General features: G+C 44.5%; 1 protein-coding gene across 5 annotated transcripts in view; it reads right to left on the bottom strand.

The window, feature by feature from the left end:
* Positions 1-22,121, bottom strand: part of LARGE1 (LARGE xylosyl- and glucuronyltransferase 1) — a 596,040-nt gene that overhangs the window by 448,247 nt on the left and 125,672 nt on the right. For 3 of the 5 annotated variants that reach the window (XM_082348930.1, XM_082348932.1, XM_082348931.1), the window contains exon 2: positions 1,662-1,849. In XM_082348930.1, coding sequence (XP_082205056.1) covers positions 1,662-1,767 — 106 coding nt within the window. In that variant the 5' untranslated portion in view covers positions 1,768-1,849. Of the gene's footprint in view, positions 1-1,661; positions 1,850-10,698; positions 11,070-22,121 lie in introns of those variants that run through there. The other 2 variants (XM_082348933.1, XM_082348929.1) reach the window with 2 other exon arrangements.

The raw sequence follows: 22,121 nt of genomic DNA on the forward strand, positions 1-22,121 counted from the left end.
CATGTGACACTTTGTCAGCACCCCCCCGCTGCCCCTCACCAAAGTCTACCCTCACCGAAGCCCAATCCACAACATGGTATTACAGCTCTCAAGTCCAATAATCCAGGCCACATCTTGCCTGGCTTTGGGTCCTTGGGGACGTCAATGAAGCTGATCTTCCTTGCCCTCCTCATCTGTCCCCACCACATAGGATTATTGTGGAGGAAGAGTTAACAGGTGTCAAGTCCTTACAACAACGCCAGGCATGTAGAAATGCTCAGAATATTGTGGTGTATACTGTTATCATCATTATTGTTATTGTTGTTATGCTATTATTATTATAGTTATACTGGCAAAGTCAGTGTTTAGTGTATTAAACCTGTGCCAGCACCGATGCTCTTGGCCTTCTGTCACAGGGTCTCTTCCATCATCCCTGGAGAATGCTTCCTTCTACCTCTTCCAGCGCCAAAACCAACTCACCTTCCTCCCTCTGATCTCTTTGCCAAAAATTAACCATCCACTGCCATGCATAATCTATCTAGCTGCTTAAATGAAAGCTCTACTACTCCAGGGATGTCTGGGGCAGGAAAGGGACAGGGGTGTGGCCCTGGGCCCTTCCCTGCTATGCAGGCACAGAGTTCCACCTCGTTTATATTCAGCCTAGCGAACTCAGGACAAACCTCAGGCAGTGAACTCCTAATTAAAAGGTAGCCTTGAGCTGTCAATAAAATTATGCATAAAGGAAATGTTTTTAAAAAACACAGTAGTGACTTCCTGGAGACAGATTTTCACTTGAGAGATATATATATATTTTTTAACTCAAGTGTTGGGGTAAATAAACAGAAAGTGTGCTCTTCAACACTGCCACTCCTTCCCTCCCCGAAGCTTAGAAAACCATCTTTGATACTCAGAACACTGTCCTGCATTTGAAACTGCTGGCTGGAAGGATGTGAGGCTCGTCTTTTCTGTGGATTTCGGGAACGCGGCAGGGATGAGCGTTTGTTATTTGTTTGGGGAAGGCGACTCCTTGCTGAGCTCCTGTACTCAGCAGGTCAGCGTCACGGCGCATCTTCTGTACCCAGCCCGCCTGACAGCCTCAATCACCCTCTCCCCCAGCGCCCTGGGCTTGCCTTATCTTAACAGAGTATCACGTACAGCAATGAACAGAGATCACGTGTTAACCTGTCTCCTCCATTGCACTCGGAAGGTCCAGATCTGTTATCACCGGATTCCCAGTACCTGGTTTAGCACAGATGTTAAACAGTAGCAAAATGCTGAATGTGCAGATAAGTGAGTGAATAGATGAAAGAACAAATGAAACATCTTACTCCACAAATAGCTAAGTAATCCCCCCAGGACCCAACCTTTTCCCCTTTATCGACAGGGCGATCAGCCTGCACAGCTGCTATCTGACGTTTGTGGAACCTCCGCCACGCTGCTGCATCCAGGGGCGCCTTATTTCTGCTTTCCTATTTAGCTTTTTCTCCTCCCATTACTAACTCCCTCTAATTCCCTCTGTAAACCTAGGTAAATCTTTTCCAGTGATCGGGCATCAGGATTCCACTGTTCTACAGAATGAGAAGCTGGGATTAGAAGACTTGGAGGTTCTTCCCAGGACTCTGGGACAGCCAGTGTTCCTTCTTCCCTCCATCCCTCTCCCTGTGGGAAAGCTTCCTTCTTACCTTCAAAGCTCCCAGCAAACAGGTAAAGCCAGGTGACGGCTGGGACGCAGAGCAGAGTCAACGAGGCAGCCAGGAACTTCCGTCTCCCTCTGCAGACTCCCAGCATCCTCTCAGAAGTGGCAACCCCTAGTCCCAGCGCCGTGTCTCTGCCCGGAGCGTGGAGTCCTCGGCCTCCCTCATAATACTTTCTGAAAGAAAGAGCAAAGAGGAAGGGCTGAGTTCTTAGCACTGTCAATGGATGCAGATTGCAAAAGAGAAATATCCTGCAGACCCTGAGTGGTTCGACTCATCTACAATTTCCTGCTAACCTTTCATCCCAAGAGGTGATGCTGCAGTCTTGCAGTCTACGCGAACCGAGAGAGGTCTTTACAAAATAAACAAATGCAGGACGATACAAACTATAACAGATCTCTCTCTCTCTCGCATGCATACATACACGCATATATTTTATAGTGTAGTTGAGTTTTGAAGCCTGGACTAATAAACACTTATTAAAAGAGCACCTAGTTAGTATCTTATATGTGCCAAGCACTAACCAGGTACTGTGTTTTCAAAAATGACCAGAGTAAGGGTTGGCTTTAAAGAACACCGTCTTTGGGGCTTCCCTGGTGGCGCAGTGGTTGAGAATCCGCCTGCCAATGCAGGGGACACGGGTTCGAGCCCTGGTCTGGGAAGATCCCACATGCCGCGGAGCAACTGGGCCCGTGAGCCACAAACTACTGAGCCTGCGCGTCTGGAGCCTGTGCTCCGCAACAAGAGAGGCGGCGACAGTGAGAGGCCCGCACACCGCGATGAAGAGTGGCCCCCGCTTACCGCAACTAGAGAAAGCCCTCGCACAGAAACGAAGACCCAAAAATAATAAAAAAAAAAAAAAAAAAAAAAATTTATTAAAGAACACCGTCTAACAAGAAAGCCCAACATAAAACATCCACAGGAACCCCAAGAATGCGATGACTGAGATTTGCACAGACCTCTACGGGAGGACAGATGAAGGTGCCGACCCATCCATGTTTAGTCAAGAGGGCAAAACGGTTCCCGTGTTCCCGGCAGAGAGAACTGCGGAAGGTGGGCAAGGCTAACAGACAACGCACTCAAGGGAAAGGAGACCGGAGAGGCCCCAACGTCATGGGCGGGAGGCTACACCTCAATCACGGTGGAAAACCTAGAAACACTCCACAGGGACTGTCTTAATAGCTTCCACCCTTTCACAGAAGATGTCCAGAAAAGCATGAAACAATTCAAACATGCAGAGACCGGAGAGGAGCAGACAGACAACCTACAACCAGCCTGCAGAGGGACGATCATGGACCACGCAGAAGGCTGGCTGAGACAGGTTCAAAGACGAGGCAGAAGGTCAATCCAGACCGAGCAGAGGGCGAATGATCTTTCATCTGAGTACCTGACCAGGAAGGCGTGTGACTTACAAAAAAATTTAAAAACCAACAGACCATACAATCTCATGTCCTCCCAGCTCCTAACACAGACATCACAGTGGCTGGAGGTGGAGAGAAAAGTCCACGTGGAGCCCCCTTCACAGAGCAGAACTGCCACACCAGACAGGTACAAAAGGCTGCAGATTCCTGAGGAAGGGATGACCACCAAAGAGCTGGTTTAAATGTCCCCTTGGATGTGTCCTTCCCTCTGCCGTAACCCTTAAACCCTATGTGACGATGGTCTGGTTTAAGTGTCTTCCTTCCACACCAGCCTTGGTGTTTCCAGAAGGTAGGTGCCCCGTCTGACTCACCTTGTATTCAATAAGACTTAGCCTACCGCCTGTCACCTGCAGGGCCTGATAACTGTCTGTCGAACAAATAAACGGAATCAGATTCTAACCAGAGGCGACCCTCTCAAGCTTCAGGAATCTGTGTTCGGCAACTTGCCGGCAATAAACGCCCAACGGAGCCAACCTCAGCTGTCAAGGCTAAGCGTTCTTCTGTGATCACTCTGACGGGATTCTCTAAATGGCCCTCTTTGGAAACAGATCAAAGACCACAGGGCTGGAGGGTGTGGACGAGAAAGTAAAACACGAAAAAGCAAAATCCCTTTAAACAAAGACTGTGGACTTGAGAAGTTCCCCTAGGGAAGTTTTCCGTTCTGAAGTATGGGAATCAAACCCTACACACAAACTCCGCTAGTCACTAAGAATGAGAAGCACAGCAATGCTGGTGATCTCTCAGGAAGAGGCAGTGTTGTGAGGAGAGGCTGTGCAGTTCGAAAGATCTGGATGCAAATCCAGCTGCCACACTTGACTAGCTGTGACCTTGGCAAGGCCCCCGTCTCTGGGGAAGCTTCATTTTGTCCATCTATAACGTAAGCGCTGCCCTCTGCAGTGGGAGATGGTATGAGCCTTAAATGAGAGCGCCCTAGAATAAGTAACTAGCAAAGATGATCAAGCACAAGGCAGAGGTGACCCCACCGCCCTTCCAGAACACCAAACAGCAGCCTTACTTACGTTTTTTAATCTCTCGCCATTCCCACCCTCCTCCGTCCCAACAGGGTTTGGTACCGCGGTGGGGTGGGGATGGTGGTGTGCTGAATTGGGCGATTGGGATTGACATGTATACACTGATGTGTATAAAATTGATGACTGATAAGAACCTGCAGTATAAAAAAACAAACAACTAATACTAAACTTTCATTGGGTTATTTGTATGGAAATATGTTAATATAAATGTTTCAGACATTACATGAAATTTCTAAAAATCTTACATGTTCTGGTATAATGTTATAAGTCATAATCCTAGTTATTACCTTAAAATGTATATCTCAGAAATAACTAATTTTCTTGTCAACTGCATTATTATGAACTTTCATCAAATCTTTAACTGTGGTCATTTTTAAGTCTTTTGTCATTTCCAGACAGTTCTGGGTGTACTCTGATGCCTTTGCAAATATGTTCCTATAAAAGGGTTTCATCTTCAAGAAATTCATGGAAAAGACTCTGACAAGTACAGGTTTCTGGTAACTGACTGTACTGCTGAACTGAATGAATAAGCATTTTCAGAACTCTAATGAAAAACTGATGAACTCATAAAAGTGCTAACAAAAGATCAAGATGAAAAAAAAAATTAATTACATGGGACTGAGTGAACTGATGAGGATGAGTATAATTTTTGTGACTTTCTGTCTGAACTAAAAAAAAAATCCCACAAGGACTCAGAGGCAAGGAATATACAAATCAATTTTCACTGCAAAGTAAAGGAGCTGTTACAGTGGAGGATTACTGGACTGAATGTCAATATTATGACATAGTATGAGTGTGTTTCATGTTTGGTAATTGCAAAAAAAAAAAAAAAACCTACCTAGGGAGACAAAAGTCCTGTATGCAGGAAACTATAAGATACTGATGAAAGAAATTAAAGATTATACCAATAGGTGGAGAGATATACCATGTTCTTGGATTCGATGAATCAATATTGTGAAAATGACTATACTACCCAAAGCAATCTACAGATTCAATGCAATCCCTATCAAATTACCAATGGCATTTTTTACAGAACTAGAACAAAAAATCTTAAAATTGTATGGAGACACAAAAGACTCTGAATAGCTGAAGCAGTTTTGAGGGAAAAAAACGGAGCAGGAGGAATCAGACTCCCTGACTTCAGACTATACTACAAAGCTACAGTAATCAAGACAATATGTTACTGGCACAAAAACAGAAACATAGATCAATGGAACAAGACAGAAAGCCCAGAGATAAACCCACGCACCTATGGTCAACTAATCTATGATAAAGGAGACAAGGATATACAATGGAGAAAAGAGAGTCTCTTCAATAAGTGGTGCTGGAAAAACTGGACAGCTACATGTAAAAGAATGAAATTAGAACACTCCCTAACACCATACACAAAAATAAACTCATAATGGATTCGAGACCTAAATGTAAGACCGAATACTATAAAACTCTTAGAGGGAAACATAGGAAGAACACTCTTTGACATAAATCACAGCAAGATCTTTTTTGATCCACCTCCTAGAGTAATGGAAATAAAAACAAAAATAAACAAATGGGACCTAATGAAACTTCAAAGCTTTTGCACAGCAAAGGAAACCATATACAAGACGAAAAGACAACCCTCAGAATGGGAGAAAATATTTGCAAGCGAATCAATGAACAAAGGATTAATCTTCAAAATATATAAACAGCTCATGCAGCCCAATATTAAAAAAACAAACAACTCAATCCAAAAATGGGTAGAAGACCTAAATAGACATTTCTCCAAAGACATACAGATGGCCAAGAAACACATGAAAAGCTGCTCAACATCACTAATTATTAGAGAAATGCAAGTCAAAACTACAATGAGGTATCACCTCACACCAGTTAGAATGGGTTTCATCAGAAAATCTACAAACAACAAATGCTGGAGAGGGTGTGGAGAAAAGGGAACCCTCTTGCACTGTTGGTGAGAATGTAAATTGATACAGCAACTATGGAGAACAGTATGGAGGTTCCTTAAAAAACTAAAAATTGAATTACCATATGATCCAGCAATCGCACTACTGAGCATATACCCAGAGAAAACCATAATTCAAAAAGACATGCACCCCCGTGTTCATTGCAGCACTATTTACAATAGCCAGGGCATGGAAGCAACCTAAATGCCCATCGACAGACGAATGGATAAAGAAGTTGTGGTACATATATACAATGGAATATTACTCAGCCATAAAAAGGAACAAAATTGGGTCATTTGTTGAGACATGGATGGATCTAGAGACTGTCATACAGAGTGAAGTAAGTCAGAAAGAGAAAAACAAATATCATATATTAACGCATATATGTGGAGCCTAGAAAAATGGTACAGACGAACTGGTTTGCAGGGCAGAAATAGAGACACAGATGTAGAGAACAAACATATGGACACCAAGCGGGGAAAGCGGCGGTGGGGTTGGGGTGGTGGTGTGATGAATTGGGTGACTGGGATTGAAATGTATACACTGATGTGTATAAAACTGATGACTAATAAGTACCTGCTGTATAAAAAAATAAATAAAATTCAAAATTTTTTTAAAAAAAAGACTCTTTACAACACTTATTTTCCTCCTTTCCTCTCTCCATCTGCAGAAGTTAATTTCAACTGGCACAATTTGTACAAAGTTTTAAAACAGAGTCTAGGGTGGTTTGCCTTTTATGATAACACTGGCATCTGAAATTAAACCCAGCAGGTAAAAAACATTCCTTCATGAATTTGACTTTTAAATGACACCTCTGTGCACTAGAAACATATTTTAAAGAAAAATCTCAATTTATATCAGAAGTTCCTCCAGGAAGTTAATATAGGAATCAACATAAGAAGAAGAAAGGAAGGAAGGAACCAGAGGTGGGCTGGAAATTACATCCCAAGCATGTGCAAATGTTGATGCATTAACTAGAAAACCAGTCTCTAAACTGTTCTTGCCTGGGGAAAGGGAGAAGGCCTCATCTATTAATCCAGGTGTCTAAGAGTCATCTCTAAATGCCCCTCCCTCAAATCCAACACCCAATTCCTTAGCCAAGCTGGTCAATTTCTCCTCCTAAATATCTACTCCATCTGTCTTCTCCCATTCGTCTTAACCAATGAAATTCACATCTATGAAATACACTGTACGAGCCAGAAAAATTCTCATGAGCTGTTAAGCCTCAGAAGGTAGGATTCAAAGTTGAACATAAAATGTGATTGCAAGTATCCTTCAATCCAATGTAATAAATTGTATATAAACATATAAATACCTACGTAGCTACAGATATGAAAAGGTATAAGTGCTGAAAGTTATCTCTGGGTATAGCATATGGATAATTCCAATATACATGAACATATACTTTTCCTAAATATTATATAAATATAAGGAGTATGCATTCCTTTTATCATTTAAAGATATTTAAAAGCTTAAATCACTATGTCTTCTTGTTATATTGCTTTCTATTCAAAACACCTCAGTGCAGACACTGTAGTATATACGTGTTACTTTTACCTTACATGCTGGGGGCAGTGAGTTAACATATGTAGGATCCTAGTTGGGAGTATACCCTCGAGGGGTTGCTGGTTACCACCTGAAAGACCACAGTCAGAGGCCCACATTCCAAACACTGCTGTGTTCAGCCATCTCTGATCAACACCAGAGGCTGTCTTTTTTTCTTTTTTTTTTTTTTTAATAGATCTTTATTGTAGTATAACTGCTTCACAATACTGTGTTAGTTTCTGTTGTAAAACAAACAAACAAACAAAAAATGAGACCACCAGAGGCTGTCTTTTAATTAGCATCATGGATGTTAGAAATGATTTTTCATGGGTGTTCAAGACGTGTGGATTGTCCAGAAACACTGCACATGAAGAGGGAATAAAAACCTAAGTAACCTCCAAAAACAACAAAGTCTAAGGAACACAATGGCCAAACCCATCAGAATCACTTAGGATCCCAAACTGATCCTAGGACAAGTAACAGACATGCGCCACCGATTTTTCTAACTAAAAGAGTGGCTGAATCCTGAGAGTCATAACATTGTCACCCGTGTACTAAAAGGGCAAAGAGCTTATAAAACAGGTCCTACAGTAGATAGAACCTCTACCGATGTTAGCTTGGCTGTTATCATTATTTGTATTATTGCTGGTATGACATCCCCACCTCATGTCTATACCCAAGCCATCCTCTCACACATACCCCAACCGTCCTGCAATGTCCTTCCTCCTCTGCTGGACCTCAGGAGGAATTTCAAGTGCTACTGCTTCTGTGAAACCTTTCTGGCAAGTCCAGACCTAGAGGCATTCCATCTCTTTGTTTCTAAACCCCAACAGGTGTCAAGAGCGCATTCCTGATCACTTAATTGTTTTCTAATCATTTCCTGTGCATTAATCTCTCCACATCAGACCAAAACCCCTAAGGGCAAAGGATCCAGGTCCTCTACCGGCATTTAAGACAAAGGTTTACACGTAGCCATCTCAACCCAAAGTGTGGTCTCTGAACCAGCAGCCACTGCAGAATATCGGCCCCACCCCGGCCCCAATGAATCAAAATCTGCATTTTAACAAGAGCCTAAGTGATTGGAGGGCACATTACTGTTTGAGAGGCCTGTGCTCAAGCACTTAGTAAATAACTGGTTAATACCCAAAGCTAGCCTCTCCCCTCACCTCACCCTGCAGGGACAAGCCAGTGCAGGAGGGCGCACCATTCACTTCCTGGACTTCTTCGATTGCATATTTACTACAACAGTTCTCTGACTGATGGAAGCAGAGTTTCTAGAAGGAAAAGTGCCTTTTTCTAATTAAACACAAGCATCTTATGGACTGACGGTAGCTCTGATGACCCACCCTGACCTCCTGGCAAAAGCAATTCCTGCACATTTGAATAATAACTGAGCAACACCAACACCACCCACAGAGGCACCACCACACCCATTTTACAGAAGGGAAAATCGACACTAAAAGAGGCTAAGGACACTGATTTAGTTGTTGGAAACCCTGGGATTCAAATTCTAGTATCTTCTGAAAAAAAACAGGAAAAGAGTTCTTTGCTACAGGACACACAGTTGATGACCAGTCTGAACCTCCCCAGTCAGAGCAGATACTTCAAGGGCAGGCACCTCGTCCATTCTGGCCACTGCTGCTTGTTTGTTGCCAGCACAGCATCTGGCACACAAGGAGGTGATCAATAAATATGTACTGAGTGGGTCAAGGCCTGAACCTCTCAGTGAGAGCCAGCAGTCTCCCTGGATGTTCATTATCATACAAACTACTCCTGTCACACAACCTCCAGCCCACTCTTTCCTCCCAAGTCCAACGATGAAATCCTGTGGAACTTCCACTGTGTGACCCACACATTCCTCTTTATCCTCAACTTCCCCTCACTTCATTCTACCTCCAGCTTTTAAGGGAATGCATAGCTGTCCTCTGGACCACTGCTTTCCCAAGGGAAAAGCCTTTCCACTACTCTCTCGAGGCAAACACACAACTACTGGAAAAAAAAATGCACACCCTAAAAGTTAAGAATTCTGTTTTATTCGGTGGACTTTCTGAGGACTTCAAACCCTGGAGGCAGCCTTTCAGTTTGCTCTGAAGAGGTATGGGAGGAGCCAGGATATATAGGAGTTTTGCAACAAAAACCAGGTAGCTGGAACATCAAAAGGTTCCTGTTAATTAAAGAAAACCAGACATCTCAAGTTAATGAATTTAGCGCTTTTCTGTGTATGGGAAGATGCAAGAGTCTGGGCTCACTGAAATCATTCCTTTGAAATGCACCTTAGCTATCTAGGGCCTGTTCTTTCCCATCCTGAGGCTCCTCAAAGTGCACCATTGGGGGGCAGCTGCAGTGGCTGAGGTGGCATTCTTAGTCCACATACCTAAGGACTAGGAAGTGGGTCTCCACCCTCCTGGCTTCCAGCTGTCGCTACCGAATCTTCTGCCCCTCCCCCGCAGGAAGACCACTGTTTCTCCGAGGCACCACCATGGGCTCTCTGTCCTACTCAGTCATTAAGCAAGTAAGTCCTGGTCACGCCTCTCATTCTTGGAAGACTTCAGTTCTCACCACTCCTCTCCACCTTAATACCGTGATGCAAGTAGCCAATTCACAATGTCTGCCACTTCACGTGGGCCAGGTTCACATTCTAGAACAACCTCCGAGATAGCAAATGTCAACATGAGTGGCCGCCCAGCCCCCTCTGGTCACCTCCCCAGGCTGCCCTTACACAAATGCTTCGCTGTCTTCATGAACCTCAATCCACTGGCTTTCTTCATTACTATTCATCCAGGTCTAGATTTTCCTTATATTTTCACTTATTCGGCTCAGATGCCCTGGTTTATGATTATAACTTCCCTCTGCAAGGATTCACACCCCCCTTGGCCCTCCTTTTTTCCAACCGTACTAGCCTGGAGAAATCTGATGCTTCAAATGAACGAACACAACTATGCTTGTTCTCCACGGCTTTCCGTGGAAACCAAATGTTAGGGTATGAAATCATGCTCTCGGGCAGGCAGATTCGTTCCCTTTAATCATTTCTGGTTTCAAATGGGCGGTCACCTGCTCAGAAATGCTACTTTTCTTTCTCTGGTAAACTCACTCTCCTATCCTCTGAGATTTTTTTTCTTTCTTTTTTTTTTTTTTTGGCTGCATTGGGTCTTCATTGCTGCGCACGGGCTTTCTCTAGTTGTGGCGAGCGGTGGCTACTGTTGGTCGCGGTGCGCAGGCTTCTCACTGTGGTGGCTCCTCTTGTTGCAGAGCACAGGCTCTAGGCACGTGGACTTCAGTAGTTGTGGCTCACGGGCTCAGTAGTTGTGGCTCACGGGCTCTAGAGCACAGGCTCAGTAGTTGTGGCGCACGGACTTAGTTGCTCCGCGGCATGTGGGATCTTCCCGGACCAGGACCCGAACCCGTGTCCCCTGCATTGGCAGGCAGATTCTTAACCACTGAACCACAAGGAAGTCCCTGAGATATTTATTTCATATATGCCTTTTCTCCCCAAACCTCTCCTTTTCAGAATGGTAAATTCCAGGAGTGTTCCAGGAATCAGTTGGGGATGCATCTTTGTTTCTCTACACAGGTGATATCCCCCATTCCAATGGCTTGTAAAACAATCTCTAGGCTGATGACTCCCACCTTTGTACCTCTAACCCTAGCCTCTCCTTGACCTCCAGATTGACATGTATCATGATCTTCCTCTACTGCACATGCCTCAGACCTCAACTCCCGATTTCCCTTCCAAACCTGTCCCTCCCTAGATCTTTCCCACCTCCATAAAGGGCAACATCATCTACTCCATCGCTCAGGCCAGATACCTGGGAGCCATTCTCAATGCCTCACTTACCCCTCTCATCTTGTCAAGTCCACGCATCCTCCCATCCTGCCCTTTTCACCTTTAAAACATGTACTCTTTCCCATAACACACCCATTTCTCTCCTGTTTTCCTGCCACGATATGAATCAAAGCCACCATCATCTCCCATGTGTGCTTCCTAGGGCAACCTCCTACCTCTGATCATACTTGAAATCATTCAGTGTCTCCCCCAGCTCTCAAATCCTAAACTGTCTGCCACGCCAACAAAGACTTGCTTGGCTAACTTCTAACTATCTCTAGGGCTGCACTGCGGGCAAGTCTAGATCTGGCTGCATCCCTTCAAGTCTAGATCTTGAAAGCTACCAACTCAGAGAGGTCTTCTCGGACACTCCTAGGCCTAAGTATCCTCCTCCCCAACCCACTTCACTTTATCACCACGCCCTGGGTGTTTCCTTCACAGGACTCAACAAATTTTGGAATTATCCAGTTATTTGACTACTCGTTGAATGGCTGCCTCACCCATTAGACTGTCATCTCCACTTGGGCAAAGTCCATGACTGCTTTATATTCAATGCGTACCCAGGCACATAGGAGGCATTCCTTAAATGAACAGATGAAGGTGCTGGGAGAGCCTCGGCAAGCAGGCACCTTGCTGTCACTTGTATTGTTCCCAAAGCCCTTTTAAACAAAAGTCTGCCAGCTAGCTGTCTGACTGTACACCATCTGTAATATGAGAAACAAAATCCACACAGCACCTCAAGAAGGTCCCTGCAGCAATGGTGTGCCCCTTAGAAACCCTTTGTTACGTCTGACATCCCTTGCAAAGTTCACTTCGGTAACTTTCTCTCCTTTCTCTGCCCCCGGAGGAAGAGCACACCAGAGGCATTGGACCTGGAGCATCCCTCCTAAAGGCCTACCAGCAGTCTCTTCCTTCCTCCACCCTCCTCCTCTGCACATCAGGCCCCAAAGCCTCTCCCTCCTGCAGATGAACCTGTAGCTTCGGCTGTCCAACTGGCACTCGTGATCTCTTTTTTCATTCGGAGAATGGCATTTGGCTTGGGAGGCACTGTTTAAAAACTGATCATGTGAACTGCAAGAGTAAGAGCCACATGCAATATGCTTTGAAACAAACACTAACAATGTGGAGTTCACTGTGTTTTAAGGTCTCGAAGGGTCCATCCCCGCCAACTTACTTGGTCCTGATCCCGCTGGGAAGTCAAATTCTCCTGCTCCAGGGAATCAGGTCCTTTTACCTCGGAACCACTGTGATGGCCCAGATCAAGGGCAGAGGTCTCCCTAGGGTCACGAACCCAGTTTTCAACCACCCATTTCCCCAAAACTCTGAAGTTAGGACACGCTACCTGCAGCCTGAGAGTTTTGCCTGTTTTGTTTCTAATCATGTTTTAAAAAACAACCCCCAAGGCACAGCGTGAATTTCACACGGACCTCACAGCATTTCTAAGAGGACCGGGCGTCAGGACCTGGGCTTTGCGCATAGGCTGTAGGATCTCAGAAAGTCATTCAATACCTCAGAACCTCCCATCTCTTTTTGTGAAGGCCCATGGCAATATCAAGCATTAAGGGTTGTCGCAAGGATCAAGGGAGATCAAATGAAACCCAAATACAATTACACAACAACGTGAGATACTACAGTAGTATTAATAACATAAAAATGAATTAGTTGAATTTTAGCTGCCTGACCAATCAAATTCTAAAGACACCACAGACACTACTGCCTCCTTGCTGTGACATCCACAAAGCATGTAGAAGGGCATCTTAGTCCATCTGGGCTGCTATAGCAAAAATATCATCGATTGGGTGGCTTAAACAGCACACATTCATTTCTCACTGTTCTGGAGACTGGGAAGCCCAAGACCAAGGTGCTGGTAGATTCTGTGTCTGGTGAGGACCGTGTCTGGGTGCATCCTGGTTCACAGGTGGCCATCTTCTCCTTGTGTCCTCACATGGTGGAAAAGGTGAGGAAGCTCTCTGGGGTCTCTTTTATAAGGGCACTGATCCCATTCATGGGGGTTCCACCCTTATGACCTAATCACCTCCCAAAACCATCATCACATTGGGGGTTAGAATTCAATATACAGATTTTAGGGGGACACAGACATTCAGTCCATATAAAGGAGGAGAGGGAATTAATAAATATGACTGTGCCCTGGCCCAGCCTCAAGGTGGTGCATATCAGCAAAGGGAGTACTATACAAAGGAAAGAACATCCTAACATCTGCCAGGAGGAAAAAAAGAAATGTGCTCAGCAATTATTCAATACGTTACTGCTCTTTATAAGGGGATAACTTCCGTTCTTTAAAAAGGGACTGCCCCATGAAACAAATTCTACTTCAATACTTAGTACCAGGAAATGATTCTCCCATGAAGAACCAATATGCTTCCTTGGATAAGACAATAGCTACTCTTACAAAACTCATCCTGTTTTCCATACCTACTTTTAAAAAGGTAAAAGTAAATAAGAGAAGTTAATTTTAATGATACATTTTGTTCAACTTAGCATGTCTAAAATATTAGCATTTTAACACATAGTCAATACAAAATATTAATGAGATATTTTACACTCTTTTCCTCATTCTACATCATCAAAATCCAGAAGGTACCTTATATTAACAGCACATCTCCATTTGACCTAGCCACACTTCAGGTGCTGCAGAGCCATGATGCTAGACAGTACCAGTTTAAATATCTTCTAGGCCTTCACACCATCCTGTTTAGGGAAGTAAGTTTGGCTGCGGGCTTGACAATGGACTTGAGGCAGAGAATGCTGGTGGCTTTGAAGTAATACAGGCTGGATAAATAGCAACCTTGGGCGGGTGGTGGCAGAACTAGAGAGAACTGGATTTAACCAGAGCTGGGAGCGCTCAGGAAAGAGGGCAACGTTCATTGGGCAACTAGGATGCCAGGCACCACACTGGCACTTCCACACGGCCTGAGGTCACTCAGCCTTCACAGCCAATCTGGAAGACTCCACTTTACAGATAAAGGCACCGAGGCTCAAAAGGTTAGGTAACTCAGTTCACACAGCTGGGAAGAGGGGCACTGGATTAACCCCAAGACTTCTGACTTCAGACCCAAAGTGCTTTCCTCAGGGAGGCAATTAAAGGCCTCCTGGATGTGACTCCTGCCAACCTAGTCACCCCAGGTCCACCCGAGTCATACCCTCCGGTGCAGGACCACCAGGTGAAGGAAGGGCACCATGTCCTTCACACTTCCCTGCCTTTCCACTGCCGCCTCCTCTTGCTACTAGACTAACTTCTGCTTAGCAACATGGTAAGCCTCTAAAACAGTGGTTCTCTATTAGGGATGATTTTGCCCTCTACCCAGGGACATTTGGCAATGTCTAAGAGACATTTTTGATCATCAAGACTAGAGAGAATGGGGTACTACTAGCATCTCGTGAGTTGAGGTCACAGATGTTGCTAAGCATCTTACAAAGCACAGAACAGCCCCCAAACAAACAGTTATCTAGCCCAAAATAACAACAGGGCTGAGGCTGGGAAACCATGGCCTAAGGCACCGCTTCTTCAGGGGGGACCCATCCATCCCTCATTAAAGGGCTCAGAGCATGTTTCCAGGGGGAACATGCCAGGAAGAACTACAAATTCACCGTGGTCATCTTCTCCTCCAAAATCGCCTCCCTTGGCCTGGGGAAGTGGAGTGCATTGACCTGCATCCCAGGTACTTCTCCTAATTTCCTTCCCTTCTATTATACCATACAACCGGGACTCTGCTTTTTAAGGGCAGGAACGCAAGCTTGGTAAAGACATCAATAGGCAAGAAGTGAGAATATCACTTCTAGCACAGAGCTCTCTCTGCGGTGACACAGGTGGTGAAGCAAAAAACGGGAAAAAGAATCGTGAAGCAATCAAAAATTTCCCCTTACAATATTAACCTCTGTGAACAATGCATTGCCAAAGAGATCTTTAATGCAAATTGATCTTTCCTGAGGATATACACTTTTCCTGGGGTCAGACTCCAGCTCCGGGAAGGCTGATTTTTATGTTTTTCTTCTGAATGTTAAATCAGCTTTTAATCACATCCACGAGGCTACTCATGAAGCCACCCATCGGAGTGTTTTGGTCTTCGTTCTTTTGATTTCCATTCTGGAAAGGGATGATTTATGCAGGCATGCCTCACATTTTCATTCTGCTTAAGCAAACGTTCATAAGCATTTAACAAGGGCCGATACTGCAAAATGCACTCCAGTCTTTCCGACTGTTGGGAGGATTACGTGTCTAACTTGCAGAGTCTATTTTTTCCTCCACGTTCAGAGGCCGATGGAGATTTTATGCAAATATCTCTTGTGGCAAATGAAAATGAAGGCAGTGAGTTCTTTGCTTTTTCTCAACTCTTTGCCATTCATCAATTCTACACAGGCCATGTTTACTGGGCATACGCTCTATTCCAGGCCTGGGGCTTGGGGCCAGGGTTACAGAAGTGAATAAAACAGGGTCCCCACCCTTGAGGAGCCCTGTGAGAACACAGCGGACAGACAGACACAGATCCCATGAACATGAACACAAGATAGGACCAGGGGAGGCAGGGGTCTCAGGAAAAAAACATCTGATCTGAGCCAAAGAGGATGCCACAATGTCAAAAGGCTGGCAAGGCAAGAGCAGTCATCCCTGGCAGAGGGAACCACTGGGAGAAGTGAAGGGCATGCCTGAGGCCAGGGGATGGCAGCAAACCATCCTTCCAAAGGACAGCGCACGAGCCATCACATAACAAGACTGACGGGTGGAGGGAATGAGACCAGGACGGCCTTGAATACTAAGTGAAGGAGAACGTCAACTTCATTCCACAGCTCCTGGGGAGCTACTGAAGATCCGAGAGCAGGAATTACAGCATCTGTGCTTGAGGAAACTAACACCTCTGCAAGCCATGTGAGGACTGAGTCAGTGCAGGAGAAAGTGCAACCCAGAGGCCAACCTGAAGGCTGGGAGCCAAGCCTAGAGCCATGTCCTTGATTTGGGAACATTTCTGTTAACAAGATGCTGATTTGGCCCATGTGTGGGTACAATGAAATGAATGTATCCCTCAAAATTCATATATTGAAATCCTAATCCCCAATATGATGGTATTAGGAGGTAGGGGTCTTTCAGAGGTAATTAAGTTATGAGGGTGGAGCCCCCCTGAATGGGATTAGTGTCCTTATTAAAGGGGCTGTCTCCACCATGAGAGGATACAAGGAGAAGTCAGCAGTCTGCAAACCAGAAGAGGGGCCACACCAGAACCCAACCATGCTGGCACCTGATCTTGGACTTCCAGCCTCCAGAACTGTGAGGAATAAACGTCTGCTGTTCATAAGCCACCCAGTCCATGGCACTGTGTTACAGAGTCCTAAGGGACGAAGACAGTGGGGCGGCACTGTGCTGAGAGGGGACCTCTAGCTGCAGAGGATAAAACACAGCTGGTCTTAGTGTGTTGGAGCAACACCATTCTCCTTTGCCAGGGATTGGTTGGGGGATGGCCCATGACTCAGTCCTGGTCATGGGCTGCAATGAGGGAAAAGTCACGGTGTCACTGAGCCACAGGAGGAAGAATGCCACAAACGCCATTCCTCTTTTAGAGGGACAGAAACATTATTTGCCTCAGATCACAGAAAACATCTCTCCTAGATTAAAGAGTAGATGCTGAAGGGCCTCCAGATTCCATGATATCTAACTGTCCTGTGTGATGACTCCCAGTAGTTACATATTTTAACCCTTGTTCCATGTTTCCCTGATTTCGGCCACATAAATATCCTTGCAATTAAAGAAGAACGGATTTTCTTTGTATTGAGGTAAAATTCACAGGACATAGAATGAACCATTTTCACATGTACAATTCAGTGGCATTTAGTGCATTCATAGTTTTGGGCAACCACCACCTTTATTTAATTCCAAAAAATTTCCATCACTACAAAAAAAAATATCCCATACCATTAAGCAGTCACTCCCCACTTTCCCCTCCCTCGAGCTCCTGGCAACCACCAATTTGCTTTCTGCCTCTATAGATTCACCAATTCCAGATATTTCATTTAAGAGGAATCATACAGTATGCAGCCTTTTCTGTCTGGCTTCCTTCACATCATATAATGTTTTTGAGGTTCAACCATGTTCTAGCTTGTATCAGTGTGTTATTCCTTTTTATGGCTGAATAATATTCCATTGCCTGCATGTACCACATTTATTGATCCATTTATCGGTTGAGAGATTTGGGTTGTCTCCATCTTTTGGCTGTTGTGAACAATGCTACCAAGAACGTTTGTGTATAAGTACTTGTTTGAGAAGAATGGCTTTTCTTGAGGTTACCTAAATCCCTTTGTTCTATGCACATAAGGAAGCATCTTTATTATTATTAATGGCTTTAAATTTCTAGAAGCTGGCACATGGGGAGCTCAAGTAACAGCATCTACTTAGCACCTACTGTGTGCCTGGCTCTATGCTGGGCGCCTGACCGCATTTACATCTCGTTTAATCCTCCTAGAACTCCTAATAGTTGTGTATCATAGTTTCACTGTACAGCTGAGAAAACCATGGCTCAGTGTGGGTTAAATAACATGCCACACGTTAAGAATCCGCCTGCCAATGCAGGGGACACGGGTTCGAGCCCTGGTCCAGGAAGATCCCACATGCCATGGAGCAACTAAGCCCGTGCGCCACAACTACTGAGCCGGCGCTCTAGAGCCCGCATGCCACAACTACTGAGCCCGCGTGCCACAACTACTGAAGCCCGCGCACCTAGAGCCCGTGCTCCGCAACAAGAGAAGCCACCACAATGAGAGGCCTGTGCACCGCAACGAAGAGTAGCCCCCGCTCGCCGCAACTAGAGAAAGCCCACGCACAGCAACGAAGACCCGACGCAGCCAAAAATAAATAAATAAATAAATAAATAAATAAATTTATTTATTTAAAAAATTAAAAAATAACATGCCACACATTACACACATAGTACGGGGTAGAACCAGGATTCAATATGGTGGAGACGTGCCCAGCATGTTATCCGGTACACAGCAGGTATATAATGAACACTGATTTATCAAGCACTTAATGACAGTTTGATCATTAAAAAACAAAAGAACTGGGAGTGGGATAAGAAGGTACAGTCTCCTCTTTACTTTTTCCCCTCTCGTGACTAATTGTACTTTCATGGTATAGAATGCTTAGTGGGTTACTGCATTACTTTCCTAGGACTGCTGAAACAAAGTGCCACAGACTGGCTGGTTTAAACAGCAGAAATTTATCATCTCATAGTCTGGAGGCTAGAAGTCCAAGATCCTGATGTGAGTAGGGCATGCTCCCTCTGAAGACGCTTAGGGGAAGACCTGTTCCAGGCCTCTCTCTGAGCTTCTGGTAATCCCTCGGCTTGGGGTACCACAACTCTGGCCATCACATGTTTGAGGGCTCACCCTAATCAAATATGATCTCATCCTAGCTAATGACAACTACAATGATGACATCTTATTTCCAGAAAAAGAACACATTCTGAGGTCCTGGGGGCTGGGACTTCAGCATATAAAATTTGGGGGAAACACAATTTTTTTTTTGGCTGCATTGGGTCTTCGTTGCTGTGTGCGGGCTTCCTCTAGTTGCAGCGAGCGGGGGCTACTCTTCATTGCGGTGTGTGGGCTTCTCACTGTGGTGGTTTCTCTTGTTGCAGAGCACGGGCTCCAGGCACGTGGGCTTCAGTAGCCGTGGCGTGTGGGCTCAGTAGTTGTAGCTCACGGGCTTAGTTGCTCCATGGCAGGTGGGATCTTCCCGGACCAGGGATCAAACCTGTGTCCCCCTGCATTGGCAGGTGGATTCTTAACCACTGTACCACCAGGGAAGTCCCTGGGGGGAACACAATTCATCCCATAACGGTTACCTTCCCCATCACACAAAGGTCAAGAAAAGAAACCACCATGAGGCAGAGTCAGGAAGAGACATTTCAGTTCTATGGGGTCACAGGAACACCTGGTCCCCAGAGGCCATGGGTCAAAGAGCAGCAGGACTGACTCAAGGCAACTGGAGGACGGACAGGACAGCCTGAAAGCTATTACGGTCTCAACACTCTAAAGGGTGTGAAAGGAAGAGCATAAAGCAAGCTTCAGAATACCTAGTTCTAGCACCTTACTCCATGACCCAACTGGACACTCACTTCCCTCTGGGCCTTGGCATCCAATTAAAATAATTACAGGCTCCCACACTGATCTCTGACACCCGAAACACAACATTTGCTTATCAGTTCCAAAATCCGTCAGGAGATTTAAATCCCTCCTCTGCAGGGGTGCAGAACTATTCATGGCTTCTAACAATCTCCTCCTTTTCTAGCTCCAGGTAAGAACTCTCAGCTAATGTTCTTGCCACTTTCAAATTAAATCAGATTAAATCACAGGCATCCAGCCTTCTAAAAAAAAAGCAAATTGTTCCGATATATCTCACTCACCCAGCACATTAGACAGATGCAACACATAAACAGTCTAGTTAAGAAGTGCTAGTTCATTAGTTGTGGGGCTGTCAGGAGAACCCAAGAGCTGTGATAACACACAAAGCTGTCCCCATCTTAGAAGTCAAGCTAAATGCTTTCATTTTATCACCCAATTCATAACCTTGCTGTCTGGCTTTAAGGATCAATAGCCTGGTGGTTTTGGTATCCAATAGATTTGTCTTCATTTGGACGTTTTTCATTTTCCCATGCCACGTGAAGAGAGCAGGATAAGGTAAATTGTTACTCTCATGGCATTTGTTTTTCCAAATCTGTGATTTCACAGTGACGTGTTCCACAAATCAGTGAAGGCAAAGAGAGGGAAAGAGAGTAGATATCAGAGGCCCCATCCCAAGATCAAAAAAGTTTCCAACTGGGATGATCTGGGACAATTAATTTAACAAGTTCCCATAGGCAAAGGTCAACTGGTTTACCCAGGGTGACCCATCATTCACCTAGCAAAGAATTTTTACTTAGTACTTACTATGTGCCAAACCCTGTGCTAAGTAATTTATATGAATTGTCTCATTAGTTCTCAGAGGGGAGGTGCCTGAAAAAAAAAGTCACTGTTTTATACACACACACAAAAAGGTGTACATAATGTATTTACTTATCTTTATATTTATTAGAACACTGAAACTGAAAGAAAGCAGACAATTCCAGCTTTGTAGATAAGAGAAAGCAGCAGGAAACTTAAAGAACAAGCATATAAAAGGTATATATATATATATATATGCACAGACTCAAAATCACTGAGTTTAAACCTAACAGAGAAGTTGGGAGTTGGGGAGGGAGCAGTTCTTGAATCCAATACAAATTATCTGAATAAGGAAACTGGGGCTCAGACAAGGGAATGACACATCCAAAGTTATCCAGAGAGCACAGGACTGAATTAAGTCTAGATTCTGAATTCTCATCGTCTCATGCTGCTGTTTCAGTTTTATCATCATCGTCATCATCATCATCATCATTATTATCAAATCAACACATATTTTTTAAAAGGTTTAAAGGACCTAAATATAGGAAGACTCATGATTTGGAAGCATTCAAGATGGAAGAGGGAGAAACCCTTCAAGAATCTCCCAGTCCGAATCCACAGAAACAGAAAGTGCTTACCCAGGACTCGAGGAAGAGGAGGGTGGGGAGTGAATGCTGATGTGTATGGGGTTTCTTTGCGGGTAATGAACACGTTCCGGAAGTAAACGGTAGTGACAGTAACACAGTCTGGTGAATATACTAAAACCCACTGAACTGTACACTTTAAAAGGGTGAAATCTATGGCATGTAAACTAGACCGCAATTGAAAACATACCAATGGCATCAGAATAGTCACGCTCCAATAACACAGATGAGCCCCTACCAAAATAAGGAATCAAGTTAAAAAAAAAAAAAAAAAAAGATTATACCGGTCAATCTTATTTACCCTGAGCCATTTCTAGACATGAGTGTGTCAGGCAGCACACTCTAGTTCTTTGCCTGCTTTAATCCACACAATAACCCTGTGACATGAATGCCATTGTCCCCAATTTACAGATAAAAAACTAAATCTCCTGAAAGACAACAGATGTCCTCAAGATCATGTAAGGGGTCAAACACCTGTCTTCTGATCTCCTATCATAGCACTTGGCAAAATATATTTTAGTTCGTTGGGTCTGGATTTCTCTCATCGGAGAGTGAGTTCCTTTGAACAGGGACTACGTTTTTTTAGGAAAAGAACACTTTTGGAAGAACAGTTTGAGATTTACCGGGAGGCAGACTGGAACAAGGGGATGGGAAAAGAGAGAGACAGCTGAGAAATGAGAGTTTCCATGAAAGGAAGAAGAGGGGTCTACTAGAGGTACTTCAGGCAGAAGGGCTGTCATTGTTAATTTAATCAAACAAATATCCACTGCAGCCTATTGTGTGTGAGAAGTCTAGCTGGGGACAAGAGATAGGGGACACGATCGTAAAAACAGCAGCACCAGTGCCACTGCATGATTCTGACTATCTTGGGTAGAGAAGAGGCTCTAAATCCCCAGGTAGCCATTGAACAGCAGGCTCTGCTGTAAGCAGGGGCCTTGGGGGGGAGGGGGGGACTGGAGTCTTCTTTCATCAATGGGTCATAAAGAGGTCCTATGGACTCAAACGGAACTTTTAAGTTGGTGAAAACAATCAATGCTGAGCCACTAAGACCATCTTTCACTTCCTTCTTCCTTTTTTCTCCTTTTGTGAATGACAACCTCCAATCCATCCTTCAGAGGT

The sequence above is a fragment of the Balaenoptera borealis genome (genome assembly GCF_965194805.1).
Source record: "Balaenoptera borealis genome assembly, chromosome: 13".
Taxonomy (NCBI): Eukaryota; Metazoa; Chordata; class Mammalia; order Artiodactyla; family Balaenopteridae; genus Balaenoptera; species Balaenoptera borealis.